This window comes from Triticum urartu, chromosome 5A, assembly GCF_056163025.1.
Source record: "Triticum urartu cultivar PI428250 chromosome 5A, HENAU_Tu73, whole genome shotgun sequence".
Taxonomy (NCBI): Eukaryota; Viridiplantae; Streptophyta; class Magnoliopsida; order Poales; family Poaceae; genus Triticum; species Triticum urartu.
This window is the reverse complement of record NC_141877.1, coordinates 488,971,744-488,989,526: the sequence shown is the minus strand read 5'-3', so window position 1 is coordinate 488,989,526 and position 17,783 is coordinate 488,971,744. Positions and strand designations below refer to the sequence as shown.

Below are 17,783 nucleotides of genomic sequence, written 5' to 3'. Positions count from 1 at the left end.
CCCCCATCGGAAACTGTTCATCCAAACCCCCTCAACAACGCTCACTGTTCATCTAGGGGAGGAGGCAGCAGTGTTCGATTGGCTTCAGTTAGCAGCATTAGCGAAGGAATCACTCGGGTTCAGTTAACAGCAAGGGATTGATCGATCGCTCGGGTTCAGTAACACGTAGCCTGCAGTGCAATCGCTCGGGTTTAGTTAGGGCCCAACGCCTCGCTTGGGTTCAGTTAGAGCCCAATGCCTTGCACACACATGCGTACGTACGAGAGAAACGCGCATCGCTCGGCCCCCGACCAGCCACCATAACCAGGAACTCCCCGATATTTTCCTTGCCCTCGCTTCTACCACGGTTTTTTCCATCATGGACGACCCAAAGAATGTCATGCAGCTACGTCTCCGGCCCGCCCAGAATGAAAAACCCATTTTCTATCATGATTTTTTGTCATAGAAGTAGGACCCCACCACATATATGATGATACCGGGTTTTTTCACAATTATCGTCATAGAAGTGTCTTAAGTATGACAGGAAAAAATCGTTCGGCCCAAAATGTCACGGATGTGTCTTTTTTTGTAGTGTTAGATGTGCCTTCAAACTTTCGAACCAACAAACTAGGATCATATGGTGTTTGAGATGGTTTGCAGTCCTAATATCCAAAACGGCTCAACACCTTCTCAACATAATGGGTTTGCAGAAGCGTAATCCCACCCTCATTATCTCTCACTAGCTTGATGTTCAAGATAACATCAGCCACACCAAGGTCTTTCATCTCAAAGTTTTGAGATAGAAACGACCTGACCTCCTCAATGACTTTGAGGTTTGTTTTTAATATCAGTATGGCATCAACATACAAGCACTGTATAACTCCTTTGTCCCCACCATGGTGATAGTATACACATTTGTCAGCTTCATTAACAACGAAGCCAACAGATGTCAGAGTTGTATTGAACTTATCATGCCATTGCTTAGATGCTTGCTTCAGGCCATATAAAGATTTCAGCAACCTACATACCTTTCTTTCCTGACCATCTATCACAAAGCCATCTGGCTGTTGCATGTAGATTTCCTCGTTTATCTCTCCATTCAAAAAAACATCTGGTGGACGAGAAGACCATGCGAGGCCGCCAAAGAGAGTAATACTCGAATGGTGGTCAGTCTAGCCACATGTGAATAAGTATCAAAGAAATCTTCCTCTTCTTTATGGTCATAGCCCTTGGCCACAAGCCTAGCCTTGTACTTTTTAATCGTACCATCGGGCCTAAGCTTCTTCTTGAATACCCACTTACATCACAATAGTTTGCAACCATAGGGACGGTCAGTGATCTCCTATGTCCCGTTAGCCATGATGGAATCCATCTCGCTACGGACTGCATCCTTCTAGTAGTCAGCTTCTGGAGAGGCATATGCTTCTGAAATAGAAGTGGGAGTATCATCGACGAGGTACATGAAGAAATCATCACCAAAGGTCTTTGCAATCCTTTGTCTCTTTCCCCTACCAAGGGTTTCCTCATCATCCTCCTCATGATTTTCATCATATGTTTGTTCATAATATTCCATAGGAATGGCAGGCTCATAAGTATCCTCAGATTCCTGTCTAGAAATGCTCTGCATATCTCTCATAGGAAAAATATCCTTGAAGAATGTAGCATCCTTAGACTCCATAATTGTACCGACCTTCTGGTCAGGTCCCTCGGATTTCACTACGAGAAATCTATAGACAACGTTGTTTTTAGTGTAGCCCAAATTAACGCAGTCCACAGTCTTGGGTCCAAGCTTATGCTTTTTGGGGATCGGCACATTGACTTTCACCAAACAACACCAAGTATGCAAGTACGAGAGTCTTCTCCTTCTCTTCGCCCATTTCTCATAGGGAGTGATCTCATTATCCTTTGTCAAAACTTTATTCAGGACATGACATGCCATCAATATAGCCTCCCCCCACCATGCCTTGGATAAACGCGATGTATCTAACATGGTGTTAATCAGATCGGTTAGAATACAATTTTTCCACTCGGCAACCCCGTTTGACTGGGGTGAATAGGGAGGCATCCTCTCATTAATAATGACATGTTTTGCACAAAAAGAATCAAACTCACTCGAGAAGTACCCTCCACCACCATCTGACCGGACTCGTTTAATTTTCTTTTCAAGTTGATTCTCAACTTATGCCTTACAAATTTTAAAGTAGTGTAGAGCCTCATCTTTAGTATTTAACAGATACATAGAGCAATATCTAGTGGAATCATCTATCAATGATGTGAATTATTTCTTTCACCTTTAGTCAACACACCATTCATCTCACAAAGATCAGAATGTATGAGTTCTAATGGTGTCAGGTGTCTGTCCTCCGTAGCCTTGTGGGGCTTGCGAGGTTGCTTAGCTTGCACACATGAAAGGCACTTAGAACCTTTGGCTAAAGCGAAACTCGGGATTACATCCAATTTAGCTAGCCGCGTCATAACACCGAAACTAATGTGACAAAAACGTGAATGCCAAACTTCGGATTCATTAACACTCGAATGAATGTGGTTCACGACTTTATTACAAAAATCTGCGAGGGAAAGGCGGAACATCCCTCCGCTCTCATAACATTTTCCAACAAGTAGTCCATATTTAATGAAAACTAATTTATTAGACTCGAAGACCAACTTAAACCCTTCTCTACATAGAAGGGAGCCACTAACGAGGTTCTTCTTGATGGCGGGGACATGCTGCACGTTCTTCAGCTGCACGATCCTTCCCGAAGTAAACTTCAGATCGACCGTGTCAACACCATGAACAGAAGCACTCGCACCATTCCCCTTCAATACGGACCCGTGTCCTGTGACCTGGTAAGAAGTGAACAATGAAATGTCAGCACACACATGAACACCTACACCTGTGTCCACCCACCAATCGGTGGGCTGAAACACTGAAAAAACAGTAAATAAATTACCGTACCCAGATGCACCATTCTCATTGTTGCCCATAATCATGTTGACAGACTTGGAGTCATGTCCTAACTTCTTAAACTTGTTTGGGAACTTGTTGGCCCAATGTTCAACCGAACCATAAGTAAAGCAACCCTCATCCTTCTTGTTCTTCTTGAAGGTCTTCTTACCCTTCTTCTTAAAGTCGGTATTGTGTTTGACACCATTCTTTCCCTTGGGCTTGTGGGAGTTGAAGTTCCTCTAGTTCACCATGTTGGCAACAGAAGACCCTTCGGCCCCTTTTCCGTGCGAGTCCTTTGCCCTCGAATTCTGCTCAACACTCAGATGGCCAATGTCATCCTCCACTGAGAATTCACGCCTCTGGTGTTTCAGAGTGGTGGCAAAGTTCCTCCAATAATTAGGGAGCTTAGTGATTATGCAGCCTGTGACAAACTTCCCCGGTAAATTGCACTTAAGAAGCTCAAGCTCCTTAACGATGCATATTATCTCATGAGCCTGCTCCAGTACAGGACGGTTTTCAACCATCTCGTAATCTTGGAACTGCTCTATAACATACATTTCGCTCCCAGCGTCGATGGCCTCAAACTTAGATTCGAGCGCCTCCCACAAGTCCTTGGCAACATGCACATGTACATATGTGTCGACCAGTTTATCTTCGATCACACTAAGAACTGCTTCGAGAAATACGACGGTGGCCTCCCTGAACGCCTTCTCCTGTTAAGGAGAAATCGTTCCCGTGGGCACACCGGCGATCCAGAACACGTTCATAGCCGTGAGCTATAAAGTGGTCTTAGTCTGCCAACATTTAAAGTACATACCGGTAAACTTATCCGGTTTTAGTGCAGCGGCAAAGCCACTTGCCGAAAAATTCCTACACATAATAGGTTTTTGGATTGCTGAGTAAATAGGCAATTTTTCGACTAATTTAATCCATAGATAAATCACTAGCATGGCATTGACTGAATTAATGACATACTGATTCTGATCTAAACATACACGTACTAAGGAAACAGTAGACACATCTACACATACTGCTAATACGAATATAAACAGGAGTGGGATAAACATGTTATACCCTCCAGTAGGCCAGGTAGAAGCCGCGGCGGCAGTGGCAGTAGCTGCGTCCTCGGCGGCCTTTTTGTCGGCTTCAAATTTCTCGGCTGCGGCACGTTCGGTGTCGGTAGACATGGTGACGAGGAGGGCGACGCGGATGTAGAGAAAGTAGACAAACAGCGAGCAGTCGCATAGTCGCTTCCCAAAAACCTATTCGCCCATCTCCTGTACAGGATCCAGAGAGGCGGAGTTTCGGAGACTTGCTCTCACGTCGACCGTGTACGCGGTGCACGGGATGGAGTAACCGGTGGCAGTAGCAAAAAAGGAACGATGGTGGACGTGCGCGTGGAGCATATGTGATCTGATCGTGGCGGCTAGGGTTAGGACACACCACACACTTATATAGGCGCAGCCACGTGGAGAGACGTGGGCTCGACCCATGTCCGTGACAGCCTACGATCCGACGTCTCAGATCCTGGCCCAGCTGTCAGAAACTCTCCGTTAGTGACCGACAAAAATAAGCGCCATGGTCCAACTCCTTATAGCATGTGGAAGACAATCCCTTATAAAGAGGTCCAACTCCTTCTCCACTAGCGGGGTGGGACTAAACTTCCCTCTAAACCTAGTGCCAATAAACCCACATGGGCCCTTAGAGATTTTCAGAAATTGCTAGATGGGTTTAAAGCCCACCCCAAATTTTAGCAGGCTGCGAGTGCCCTATGTTGCCGCTGCTGTGTGGACGAGTGCTTTTTTTGACCCTGTGACCGTAGAAAAATTGTTCTACGGTATTTTCATTAATATAAAGATATGTACAAAGTTCATAACAAGTACAAATCACCCAATGCCAACTCTAGGTATCATAATACAATAAATTACATGATCTGTTCAATCCACTGTTCTATCTTTTCACCCTTGGCTTGCTTCGTGCTGAGCTTAATGTGTTGCAATCCTTCCTGAACATAGAATTTCCAAGTGTTCAAACTGGGTGGAGTAGATCTGAATATCTTATCATTTCTGACCATCCAGATACCCCAACAACACATGATAATGACCTCCATAGCAAAATCCTTAGGAAGCTGTGTGATTGTCAGCAAAACCTCATCATAGGTCAAAATACCCCTATGTCTATTTGGGAGACTACAGTACCAACAACTTAGTGCAAAATGGCAGTTCCAGAAGTGGTGAGTTAATGTTTCTTGGGTTCCATCTGAACATAGAGCGCAGTTGTAATCTGGTAGGTACATGCTCCTTCTGTGAAGTAGATTTCTTGTGCTAACTCTGTTGTAGAGTAACATCCAAAAGAAAATCTTGTGCCTAAGTCTGCAGTTGGACTTCCATAACTGCCTGAAGATGGAATGTGCTTCATTCTTGTCAATAAGGTATTTGTACATCTTCATAGATGAGAACTTTAGTGAAGCCCGGTTATATCTCCACTGATCATGGTCTTCAGTCTGTATAAGACTGTGCATTTGGTCTTGTAGGAGGTTGAATTGGTTGAAAGCCTGTTGGGATAGTGGTAGGGGGAAACAGACCTCAAGCTCCTGTTGCTCTTGAATCTGACCCAGGGTGATTTCTTTGTTGATGGCAAAGGAGAATAGTTCAGGCATCTTTTGATTAAGAGGCAAATCTGACCAATTGTCATGCCAGAACAGAGTAGTGTCCCCCTTTCCTGGTTTGCAGATAGCATTCTTCTTGAAGTCAGGCAGGGTCTGTAGAATACCTTTCCACCAGAAAGAACCCATCATTTTGTCACTAGGAAGACAATCTTGATAGTAAGTTTCCCAAATAATCTTGACCCAAGGTGTGTCGGCCTTATTGAAGAACTTATGCAAGAATTTCCTAAGCAGAGCCTGATTGTGTTTATGAATATCTAAGATTCCCAAGCCTCCATGTGATTTGGGTCGACAAACCTTCTCCCAAGAAACCAGAACATCTCCTCTATCCTGAGTGCCAAATTTCCTCCAGAAACAGTTCATAAGATATGTATTGATCTGTTTGACCACTGTTTTGGGGATCCAAAGTGTGTGCTTATGTTGTTTCTTGTGACATGCATGCTTGGGAACTCCTCGTGTCTGTGTTTTCGAAATTGGGCGTGACGCGGTTTCTAGAGAATCTCATTACATACTGGTTATTATTGGTCGCATACTCTTTCTTCCCTTCTCTACTGGTGTTCTTGTTCTATCTTTAGTGGCCTTTGTATTCTCAGTTATAGCGTCGTGATAACATGCTAGTTATAGTTGTAACTTGTAGCTAGTGATAGACAATCAACGAATAGATTAACTGGTATCTCCTTATCAGTATTTATGCACGGTGAAAGAATATAGAGGCGAATATCCCATGGAAGGGCAACCTTTTGGCAAAAGACACTATTTTCTAACACTTGTAGGGCCTCTTTGATGCACATGATTCTAAAAACACAGGAATAGTAAAAAACATAGGATTGAAATGTCATGTTCATCTCAATTCTACAAGATTGTGGTTTGTTTGATTGCACCATAGAAAATACAAAACATTCTTTCGAAGTGGTTTGAGTTGATGCTAGAAATTCTGTGAAAAGTGGTACAAAGAAATTGTTAGGAAATATTCCTATAGAATTTAATCCTATGAATCAAGCAACCAACATAGTAAAAATTTATAAGTATTCTAGTCCAAAAATGTTCCCCATCAAAGGAGCCTGTAGAGGACAAACATGGATGTTGCCAGCAGCTACAGGACCGACGGAAGACTGGGCAGCACTGGGATGGAAACGGCCGCGGAGGGACCAGTCGGCGTCGCAGTGATTAGTTTATCTCCAATATCTCAAAGAAGTGCTGCAATGTGTGATATACCATACATGTATATGTATATCCATTCTCGATCTCTACCAAGATGACCGAGAAAGGCGCCGGGTGTGGGTTTATGTAGGCATTGGTCGTTGGCAAGTTCACCGCAAAGAGCTATCACTCAGTTTGTGTTTCGGCACGCACGCCAAACAAATGTGCTTGGCCATTTGACTAGGAACAGGCTGGATGCATGGTTGGACCAGGATCAAACTTGAAGCATGCATTGCACACTCTTTTCTTCTGTTATTTCTGGAAGCAGTACACGATCTTGGTATGAGGTTCATAGCAATGTGTATTCCTGATTAAACTCATCATGGTGAAAACATGTAAAAGTATGTCAACCACATAGATATATACAGCCTGACAGCCATAATCGACCTTGATGCAGAAGCCCAAATTACGGAGCTTGTGTCCCCTCTGCATGCATTTTGCATATGTAGGAATGGGAACCATTGAACTGCACACGCTGAATTTCATGCTCCTTCCAAAAATCCAAATAGCATTACATATATCGGCAAGTGTGCTCAGAATAAATACTGCGCACAGGCGATGAATGCTAAACATAGGTGCCACCACTCACCACACCGCACAACAACGATTTTCTCGTGAGCAATTTTACCGCCAGTCCTATTTGGGGCTTAGGTCATCAAATAGCGACCTAGCGCGCACCCCCGCCACGCGCCTGTCCAGTGTATGCGCCGGCACAGTCTGGTTTTTCCCCACCGGTTTTAGCTTTTGGGAAGGTTCTAGAACTTCCATGAATCGGATTTTTCTTTCTTTTTTCATCTGGTTTTTCTTGCTTTCATCTTTTTATTTTTTTCCTTTTCTGACTTTTCTATTCTTTTTTGAATTTCGTTTTTCGTTTTTCTTTTTTTCATGTCCCTCTTCTTTTATTTTATTTTCTATTTCGTTTTTCTTCTCCTTTTTATTTTTAATTTTTTATTTTGCAAATATCTTTCCTAGTCGTGAACATGATTTTTAAATTGTGTTTTTTTAAATTTGCAAACATTTTCTAAATTTTGATCATTTTTTGAATCGATATACATTTTTTAAACTTGGGAACAATTTTTTAAAATACTTTTGGTTTTTCAAATATTTTCTAAGTTCTTGAAGATTTTTTCAATCAATTGAATTTTTTTAAAATTAGGGAAAATTTTCTAAACTTTGCAAAAAACATTGTGAATTTTTTTAGCAAATTTTCGAATATTTTTCAAATATATAAACATTTTTTCTTTCCTAAACTTTTTTATGAAACCATGAACATTTTTTGAATATGCGAACATATTTTACAAATTTGTCAACAGTTTTTAACAAATTCGTGATTTTTTGAGATTATGAATATTGCTTTGAAACTTGTGAACATTTTTAATGGACAAACAAATTTCTTTGGAATCCTGAATTATTTCAAAGAGTAATAAAACAAAAACATAAAGGAGAAAGAAGCTGGGGGTTGCGTGTTTCCCTATTTTCCAACGTGCACTGTGCCCAACAGGAGCACACCAAATTTGACTGTATTGTTTTCTCCCTTCGTATAATTGATCTTCAGGCTTAGCGGGCTGGCCCAGAAGCACAGAAAGGGCAATGCAGCCCAAGAGTATTAACCACATTTGTTGTGGAGAGCACGAACTACACACCGGAACCGGACTCAAGTAATACGACTGCGAAAATTTTTGGGCATTCGAAACAAGCAAAGCAAAGCAATGCGCTCCTATATGTAAATTCGGACCACAATAATAGTATCTGAGGGTGTTACGGCCAAGCAGTGTCTCGGCATATCAGAGGTCGGTCCGAGGCCCCCTAGGTCGGTTTATGCCCTGGGCTGTCGTCCAGGCCTATGGGCCCAAAAGAGAGAAGGAACTGGAAGACTTGAAGTATACGACAAGGAAACCGGCGTCCGTGACAACTTGCCGTAACCCTAACCGACTAGGAACATGTAAACCGTAGACCCAGTATCCATATAAGATCATATTTGTTGGGGCTTTTATTTCTGCTTTTGCGGCTTTTCCACTTTGGCAAAAAAGCCAAAACACTACTGAATAGATGTTTTTTTTTGTTTCAGTTTGTGGCTTATACCATCATGGAACAATATTGATTCATAAGCCAAAAGCCGAAGTAAAAAAAAGGCCCTATTTATGAGCTCTTTTGGTTTTTTTGTCAAAATGGAAAAGCTGCAAAACTAGAAGCAAAAGCCTAAACAAATAGACCCTAAGTTGGGGCTAGGCCAACAGTAACATGCAAAAAGCATCGGGAGTTTCAAACCAAAATCACTAATTAAGGGTACTCCTTGCAAAGTCCACTCCCACCATCTCACGTTGCGACAAGTAGCGCATTGCATGTGTGTCACTTGTCGCAACATGCGAGTTTTGTTTTTTTTTCATAGATTCGTCTATTCAAAATGTTTTATCTCTTAAACCTTGTGTCCAAATCGCGAACTGTTTTCATCTTTAGATTTCTCGCGTCAAGATATTCAAAAGTAAATCCCATGTTAATAGGTTTCCATGGACTTTTTTCACATAAATAATCAAAAAGAAAAAAACGAGCCGGAAGCATGATTTGTTTTCCCACTTCTTTCCCTTTCAGAGAGGCACAACCTCTCGTGGAAGCAAACGTGTACCTCTTGCAGAAGAAAAAAAATATATTTGTTTTCTTTCGATGAGGCACAGCTGCGCATCTTACGGAAACAAATCTATGTCTTCACGAGAAGCAAATCTATGCCTCTCGTGGAAGAAACAAAATGTATTTTTTTTTCTTTCCATAAGGCACAACTATGTCTCTCGTGGAAGAAAAAAAACACATTTTTTCTTTCCGCAAGGCACAACTGTGCCTCTCGAGGAAACAAACCAGTGCCTTCCCGAGAGGAAAATCTGTACCTATCGCAGAAGAACAAATGTGTTTTTCAGAAGTAAAACCATGCCTCCATGAGAAACAAATATGTGCCTCTCGCGAAACAAAACATGGTTTTTTTTCCTTTTCCCATAGGCACATTGTGCCTCTCGCGGAAGAAAATATGTGCCTTCATGAGAAGCAAATATGTGCCTCTCGCAAAATTAAAAAAATGTGTTTTTCGTGCAAAAAGAAATTCCAAATTTTTTTTCCAAAACCTAGGAAATAACAGGAAAAAACCGAGATGCCAAAAAACCCAAAAACGCATACAAAAAAATCCCGAGGAAGCGCCTAGCAGACGACACATGGCGTCGGCTAAGAGCGCACCAAGTGACGTCCTCTCAAGCCATCCAATGCAGTCCTTGAGGGCCCCCCCAGGGGTTACCCCTCACTTAGTTGCTCTCGTTCCAAGCTAGCAAATCAATGCTCTCATGTGTCTCATCATACTAGAAGACGGCCTTAGGCTGTGTTTGGTTGGACAGATTGTCCCAACTTCTACTTTTTAGAAGCTAAAAGCTAACCAAAGGGATAAATTATCGAAATAGCTTCTAATAATCTGTAGCTTTTACGTAGTATAAATTTCGCAGCTGGGGTACCCCCAACTTTTACAGCTTCTAAACCAACCACTTTCAGCTGTCCCCATAATAATTGATGGTATTTACCCACCAATGCCACTCCCAAGTCATACCTGTTCGATCTCTTCTTCTCAACTCTCGCAGGAGGCATGAACGAAGCAACAGACCGCAAGAACTAGGGTTGGCCGCCGCTGCCGCCCCTGCCGCCACCGCCCGCCAACGCCGCCGGCTCCGGCGATCCTCTGCCGCCGCCGGCTCCGGCGAACCTCCGCTGCCGCCCGCTCCGTTCCAAGGTAGAATTTCTACAACCTCCTCCCTCCTCCATGCTCCTCCCTTCCCTTACTATTACCGACGGCCCAGCTCAGGCCAGCCATCCTCGCCGGCGCACCGGCCACTCCTAGTACCCCCAAGTCCCTCCTCCCTCCTCCCTCGTCCCCACTTTCTCCATCCTTTGCCCCTTTCAGCACTATCCTGCTCGCCCCTTCTGGCCCACCTGTTCCTGGCGGCCTAGGTCCGGCCGGCCGACCGGCCTCATTCCTCCTAGCCCTCTCCCCAATTCCCTGCTCCCTCCCCCTCTCTCCTTCCTCCTCACCCTCCCTGTTTAGGTTTCCTTTGAATTTTTTGCACAATTTTATTTATGTAATGTTTAATTGCTTGTATACATGATATGTACAGAAGCTGAACATGCTATACCTATTCTTTTGTTTGATGTATAAGCCTGTATGACATGCCATCTAAAAAGACAGCAAACAACATTCACAAAAAATTCTTGTACATAGATATTATGTTTGCTACTTATACATACTATTTGAGTACTTGCTATTATTATGTAATGCATTGTTCTTGATACGTGCTTTTCTCATATTGCTTTATTGAAGTATGACTGAGAAGGCGGTGTGGGATGATGCTCATCTCAAGAAACTCATTGAAATATTGAGAGAAGAGGTTGAAAAAGGGAATAGGCCATTAGGTTATTTAAACAAGAAGGGTTGGGAAAACGTTTTGGAGAAATGGGAAGCTAGAACGGGAAAGAAGTATCCCAAGGATAAATTCAAGAACAAGTGGGATGCCATAACAAATGAGTACACTTTTCATGGAGTTGAAAAATGAAGCAACTGGGCTTGGATGGGATGATGCAAAGAGAACCGTTGATTGCTCTAAAGAATGGTGGGATGAACATATCAAGGTAGGACTAGCCATTTTTTTTCATCTGGCATGGTTCTATATGACTGCATTATCTCACTTGTACATTAAAATCCATTTCAGAGATGTCAAGAGAGTGCAGGAAAGAAATGCAATCATATGAAGTTCAAAAAACAGGGACCAAAGCACCTTGAAGATTTGCACATCATATTTGACAAAGTACATGTTACTGGGGCTAGTGCTTCTTGTGCTGGAGATATATCTTCTGATGAATCAAGTGATGATAATGCGGTTCCTTTCGAGAAACCCGATGATAGTGCTGAAATGAAGTTGGCATCTTCAAAGAAACCAAAACCAAGCAAGAAGCGCAAGCAACCTTCTAACGCAAATGAGGAGAGGGAAGAGAAGAGTCCATTCTTATGATTGTACAAGCAGACATGCGAGAAAATAGAAAGTGGAGTGGAGAAGATAACTTCAAGTGTTGAAGCATCATCTGCTCCTCTCACAAACCATGTTCCCACCATTTCAGAAGTAATGAAGATGGTCAAAGAATGTGGTGTGAAGGAAAAAACTGCTCTCATGCACACAACCCTCACTCTTATAGTGAAGCCCGAGTTTAGGGAAATCTTCAATGTTCTTGAAACAAAAGAAGGGAGGTTTGATTTTTTGGAGAGGGAGCATGAGAAGGAGATGTTGAAGCACGTGTAGTGAATCATATTTGTTTATGTTATAGACCTATATTTGCTTTCATTGTGGATCAAATTTAGTTATTTGTGGACCATATTTGCTTTCGTGGTGGATGTAATTGCTTTTGTCGTGGACCATATTTGCTTATGTTGGTTTACCATATTTATGTTGTGAGAAATATTTACTCATGTTGTTTACCATATTTATGTTGTGAGAAATATGTGCTCGTGTTGTTTGACCTTACTTATGTTGTGAGAAATATTTTCTCGTGTTGTTTACTATATTTATGTTGTTTGCTTGTGTTGTTTTACAATATTTATGTTGCAAGAAATAACTGCTCGTGTAGTCTGATCATATTTATGTGATGACCATGAATATTTTAACATTTTTATATTGTTATGTAGATGGACGCAAGAATGGAAGAAGTGGCCATAAAGGGACAGGAGGGAATGAAACTTCTAGCTGAACTTGCGAATGAGGCTGCTATCATGGGAAACCTAGGTAACCTCTATGTTGAGCGATACTTGAACAAAACATACAGAGTGCCTCAGCAAACAGGACTTCAATGGGTCATGGAGTGTTACGGTCGACCTAGATACTTTTATAAAATGTTTCGAATGGGCACTGATGTTTTCATGGCACTTCATGATTTGCTTGTCTCTGCATATGGTTTGACGTCAACCATTAATGTTTCATCAATTGAGTCATTGGCCATGTTCTTATGGATTGTTGGAGGCCCTCAATCATTTGCTCAAGCTGAGAACCGTTTTGTACGATCACTTTGGACAGTTCATACAAAGTTTAAGGAAGTTTTGTTATGTTTGCGCAAGTTAGCGAAAGATAACATCAAACCAACAGATCCTACTTTTAGGCATGAGCATGAAAAGATTAAGGAAGAGCGTTTCTGGCCTCATTTCAAAGGCGCTATTGGTGCCATAGATGGATCACATGTGCCAGTTTCAGTGCCTGCAGATGATGCGGTTAACCATAGATGTCGACATGGTTTCACATCTCAGAATGTGCTTGCAGTATGTGACTTTGACATGAGGTTTACCTTTGTGGTTGCGGGTTGGCCGGGCTGTGCACATGATACAAGGGTCTTGAATCATGCATTAGCACACTTCCCTTCATTTCCTATACCACCCAAAGGTATAATGTAGTAACGGATGTCATCATTAATTATATTCTTATGTGTGACACTAAGTTGGTGTTCTTTTTCAGGGAAATACTATCTTGTCGACTCTTGGTATCCAAACCGAACGGGATACCTTGCTCCTTTTAAGGGGAGTACATACCATCTGCCAGAATTTCGCCTTCGCCGTCATCGTCCACCTGAAGGGAAGTATGAGTTGTTTAACTTTTCACATTCATCCCTTCGAAATGTCGTTGAGCGTGCTTTTGGGGTACTCAAGCAGAAATGGCGCATCTTGAAAGGGGTCCCAAGTTTCTCACCTCGTACACAGAAGCATATCATCATTGCTTGCATGGCATTGCACAATTTCATTCGCGATAGCAAGTTGAGTGACAAAGTTTTTGATAAATGTGATGCTGATGATGAGTATGTACATCTAGTGCTACGAAAGGAGGTGGCACCAACACAGGTGGATCCCGTTGAAGAAGAGGAGAACGAAGATAGCATGAACAATATTCGTAGTAGGATAGCTGATGCTTGTCTTGCGATGGCAAGATAAGTTAGTTATGTCGATGAAGGTCATCATCATGTGAACCATATGTGTTTTCTCTATGCTCCACATCTTCCATAATAATATTATGGTGTAACTATCTGTTTGGATATATGAAACATCAAACCATAATCGTTAAATTGCATATGTGTTACCTATGAATCATCTTAATTGTCATAATTTTCCTTTGCAAAATGGACGTTCAATTGCCTCCCATATATGTATTACTGCTCTACGGTCATCTAGGAATTTAACATATTTCACTATGGCCTAAGGGGCATTACAGAACATTCACAGTCAAATCTATAGTTTCACAGTTGTTTCAGCCAAAAGACTTCCAGCTTTTCCATAGCAGAAAGTTCACAGCAGCTTTTTCACAGCTCACAGCTCACAGCAGCTTTTACAGAATCTGCAGCTCAACCAAACACAACCTTAGTACATCAGCACGAGGCCCCTAGGTCAGTTTATGCCCTGAGCCGTCTTCCTGGTCTATGGGCCCAAAATAGAGAAGGACCCAGAAGACGTGGAGTATACGACGAGGAAACCGACATCCGTGAAGACTCCCCCGTAACCTTGATGGGTTAGGAACATGTAAACCCTAGACCCAGTATCCATATAAGTAGGGGCTAGGCTACTTAATAGATAAAAGAACTCAGAGTTTATACTCAACTCTTGGATCATCATTGTACACCTCTATACATTAAGCAATACGATACGAGCAGGAAATAGGGTTCCACCTCGATTGTGAGGGCCTGAACATGGGTAAACCATCTCATGTCTAATCGTCTAGCCATAGTACCCTATCGAGGAACCTGACGAAAATAACTCCGACACTATCGGTGATGCTGGGCGAAGCAACTTCAACTGCTCTGGCCAATCAGAAGTTTTACTCTATACCGAAGCTTCCTCTATGTAGCTATGTTGCTTGTGTGCCCTGTTTGCTGTGGTTGCTCACCATTTTCTAGTTGGTATGGGACTAAGATGGTACTACGGGACCGGGTGAGTCAGCACACGTTTCGCCTCACAAGGGACAGGGATAGGGTTCAGTGGTAGTACTTGGTACGTGGCTGAGTGGTTGCGCCGTGTATGTGACGACAGTAGCGTAGAGCTTGTGAGACAAGTCGCGAATCAGCGAGCTGTTTACGATGGAAATCATGTTGTTTTATGCAACAAGACCCAGGTACAAATCTTGCCTGCCACGGTGCGCGCGGAGATGGCAGGGGAGACCTATGTCCATCAACTTAGGTGGCGGCATGCCTGGCGCGCGACACCCAGAGTTTGGCTGGCCGAGGCGTGGAAGGTCGCCAATGACATCTGCGTGCAGAGGCATGCAGGCACTGAAGAGGAGGTCGGGGACGAGGAAAGGGCTACAAAAGTGGGGGAGGAGCTCGTCGGGGTGGCGGCGCTTGCCAGTGATGCCGCCGGTTGAACGAGAGCAGGTGGACCCACGACGGATGTGAGGAAGAGGCGAGCGTTTCGCATGGTCCGCCTGATTTCAAGAGACCACTCAAAGCGGTATAAACATGGAATATGCTATTCTCGGGAATTGGTTGGTTCCAATTCCTTCTACTATCCAAACGTGGGAATGGATTCTGGGGACGGAACCAACACGTGAAGTTCCACTTCGTGACAGAAACCAAACACACCCTAAGTGTGGTAGGAGGATGAAGGATGCATGAGAGAGTCACTTTGCCCTTGTCACTTGTGTAGTATTCACCATGGCATGTCACTGGAACATCACTTTGTTGTGGTGACAATGTGGTGTTGTACAACAAAAGGTGATGGAGGACGTAAAAATACATAGGAGCACTCGGGTGTCACACCCCCCTATATTCAACAATAATTTAGTAATTTCAAAAAAGTCAAAAAAATCCTAAAACTTTTTGTGGAATCAAACATGACCAAGTATTACACTCGTATAGAAAGATTAAATAGGGAATGACTTTCATTGTATCCGGGGTCAAAGATTTGGCAAAAAAAAGACTAGATACAACATAAAAGTGCTATTCACGTTATATTGTCATCATAAATTTGTGCGACAGGAATAATTTCTTGGCAAAACTTTATATAGGAGTACAATACCTGGTCATGTTTGATTCCAAGAAATTATCAAGTTTTTGACCTTTTCTTAATTACTAAATTATTTTTGAATATAGGGGGTGGAGCGCCCAAGTGCTCCTAATCCGCTTCCATGGAGGACCTGTATTCTTTCCTCCCTTCTCTTCTCGTTTCGAGTTCTTTGTGCTCTCTGTTAGAGCTGCTCTATATGTGGTTGGCTTTGTGCTCTCTGTTTGAGTTGCCTATATGTGGTGTACTTTTTGCTCTCTATTAGTGTCATGATAACGCGTTGATTATAAGTTTATAATTTTAACTGGAGATTGGCAGTCAACAACAAAATATCAACCCGACAACCCCTTTCCATTTGTTTAAAGGAGGACAACCCCCGGCCTCTGCATTAGAGCGATGCATGCGGCCATCTTATTAAACCGAACCCCTTTCCATTAATTGCTCGAGGGAAATAACCACTGCCGGGTATTGCAACAAACTCCGACTACTACAAGCACAGGGGAAGGGAAAGAGAGAAGCAGAGTTGAAAGATTACCAGGAAAGGGGGTGATTCTGAGTATCTACACATTGTGAAAGAAATGCAAGAGATGACTAATCTGGGCCCAGAGGGCATCATTTTGGCAAAAGAAACTATTTTCCAAACTTATAGGGTACAAATATGGATGCCGGCAACAGACCCCAGGATTCATTGGATTGCCAGACTTCAAAGAAGTGGTCAGTCTCCACCCACCTTTTCATCCCTACGGCACGCAGCCGAGAGATTTGTCGGCATTGTTGTGGTTAGTTTATCTCCAATATCTCATATAACTGTTGCGACGTGTGATATACCAGACACATCTATCCATTTTCGACCTCTACCGAGTGGATGATGGAGAAAGGCGCAGGGCATGGATTTATGTAGGCATCGGTCGTCGTTAAGTATACCGCAAAGAGCTCTCACTAACTTTGTGTTTTCCTAGGCTTGCCAAGCAGATGAGTTACATGCATGGTTGGTGCATGACCGAACACGCAGCAAGGTTCTTTTCTGTTCAATTTTTACACTTTTTCATTCATCTGAAGCACACACTCTTTCAGTTTGTTTTCTGTACACAATCTTGGCATGAGGTTTATAGCGTTTTCGTTCTTATTTCCGATTAGTCTCAAGGTGTAAACATGTTTCAAGTTTCAATCAAATAGATACTCTATAGTCCATAATCAACCTTGACACCAAAGGCAATGCAACTGCCCAAATTAGATACTCCCTCCTATTCAAGTTAATTGACACACACTTTGTACGTAGTTTTGCCCAAATTATCAATGGAAGTATTGGTGATGGTACGACTGTGCCACGGATTGTATGTAAGGGCGTTTGGACCATCCTCAAAGCCGACCCTTAAAACCGCCCACAACAGTCTGGACAGCGCGGTCCAAACGTGTATGCGGATGTACTTTTTTCTCAAAGTGAAAACAAACTGGAGCGGGGGGGGGGGGGGGGGGGTCCTCCCGCGGCCACACACTTTTTCATCTGAAGCCAGTTGCCCACGTTTATGCCGGCCGAGAACGAACGCGACCGCTCACTGGAGCCGGCATTGAAGCGGTTCGCGAGCCGAGAGCACCGCCCGCTGCTCGCCACCACGCACGTCTTCTCTCTGCATTGAAATAGCATCTATATGCCGCCTACCTCCATTAAACTGATGTGTGTGCTGAGTAATCTACTCAGGAGCCCCGAGCACCACACGTCTGGTCCTGTGTCGGCTGGCATTAAACACCTCTCCGGCTGGCTCCTTGCACCCGCCCACTACGTGGTCAGGCGCCAAGCAAGAATCCAGCGTCACCTCCGCTCTCTCCATCTCCTGCTTACACAACACTCGACATGGCCTCCGACGAGTAGAAGGAGTTCTCCGCATTGCAGCGGCCTGGGTTGCCCGGCGAGCTAGCCCGATACAGGTTGGCTTGCCGGCAAACCC

General features: G+C 43.2%; 1 protein-coding gene and 1 pseudogene across 1 annotated transcript; both read left to right on the top strand.

Moving 5' to 3' along the window:
* Window positions 1-11,137: 11,137 nt before the first annotated feature.
* LOC147972170 (uncharacterized) lies at window positions 11,138-12,109 on the top strand (annotated as a pseudogene).
* A 383-nt stretch (window positions 12,110-12,492) lies between these two features.
* LOC147972169 (uncharacterized) lies at window positions 12,493-13,829 on the top strand. Its single transcript, XM_087521332.1, has 2 exons — window positions 12,493-13,237; window positions 13,310-13,829. Exons 1-2 carry the CDS (start codon window positions 12,493-12,495, stop codon window positions 13,777-13,779), a joined length of 1,215 nt encoding a protein of 404 aa, XP_087377458.1. The 3' UTR covers window positions 13,780-13,829.
* Window positions 13,830-17,783: the final 3,954 nt, after the last annotated feature.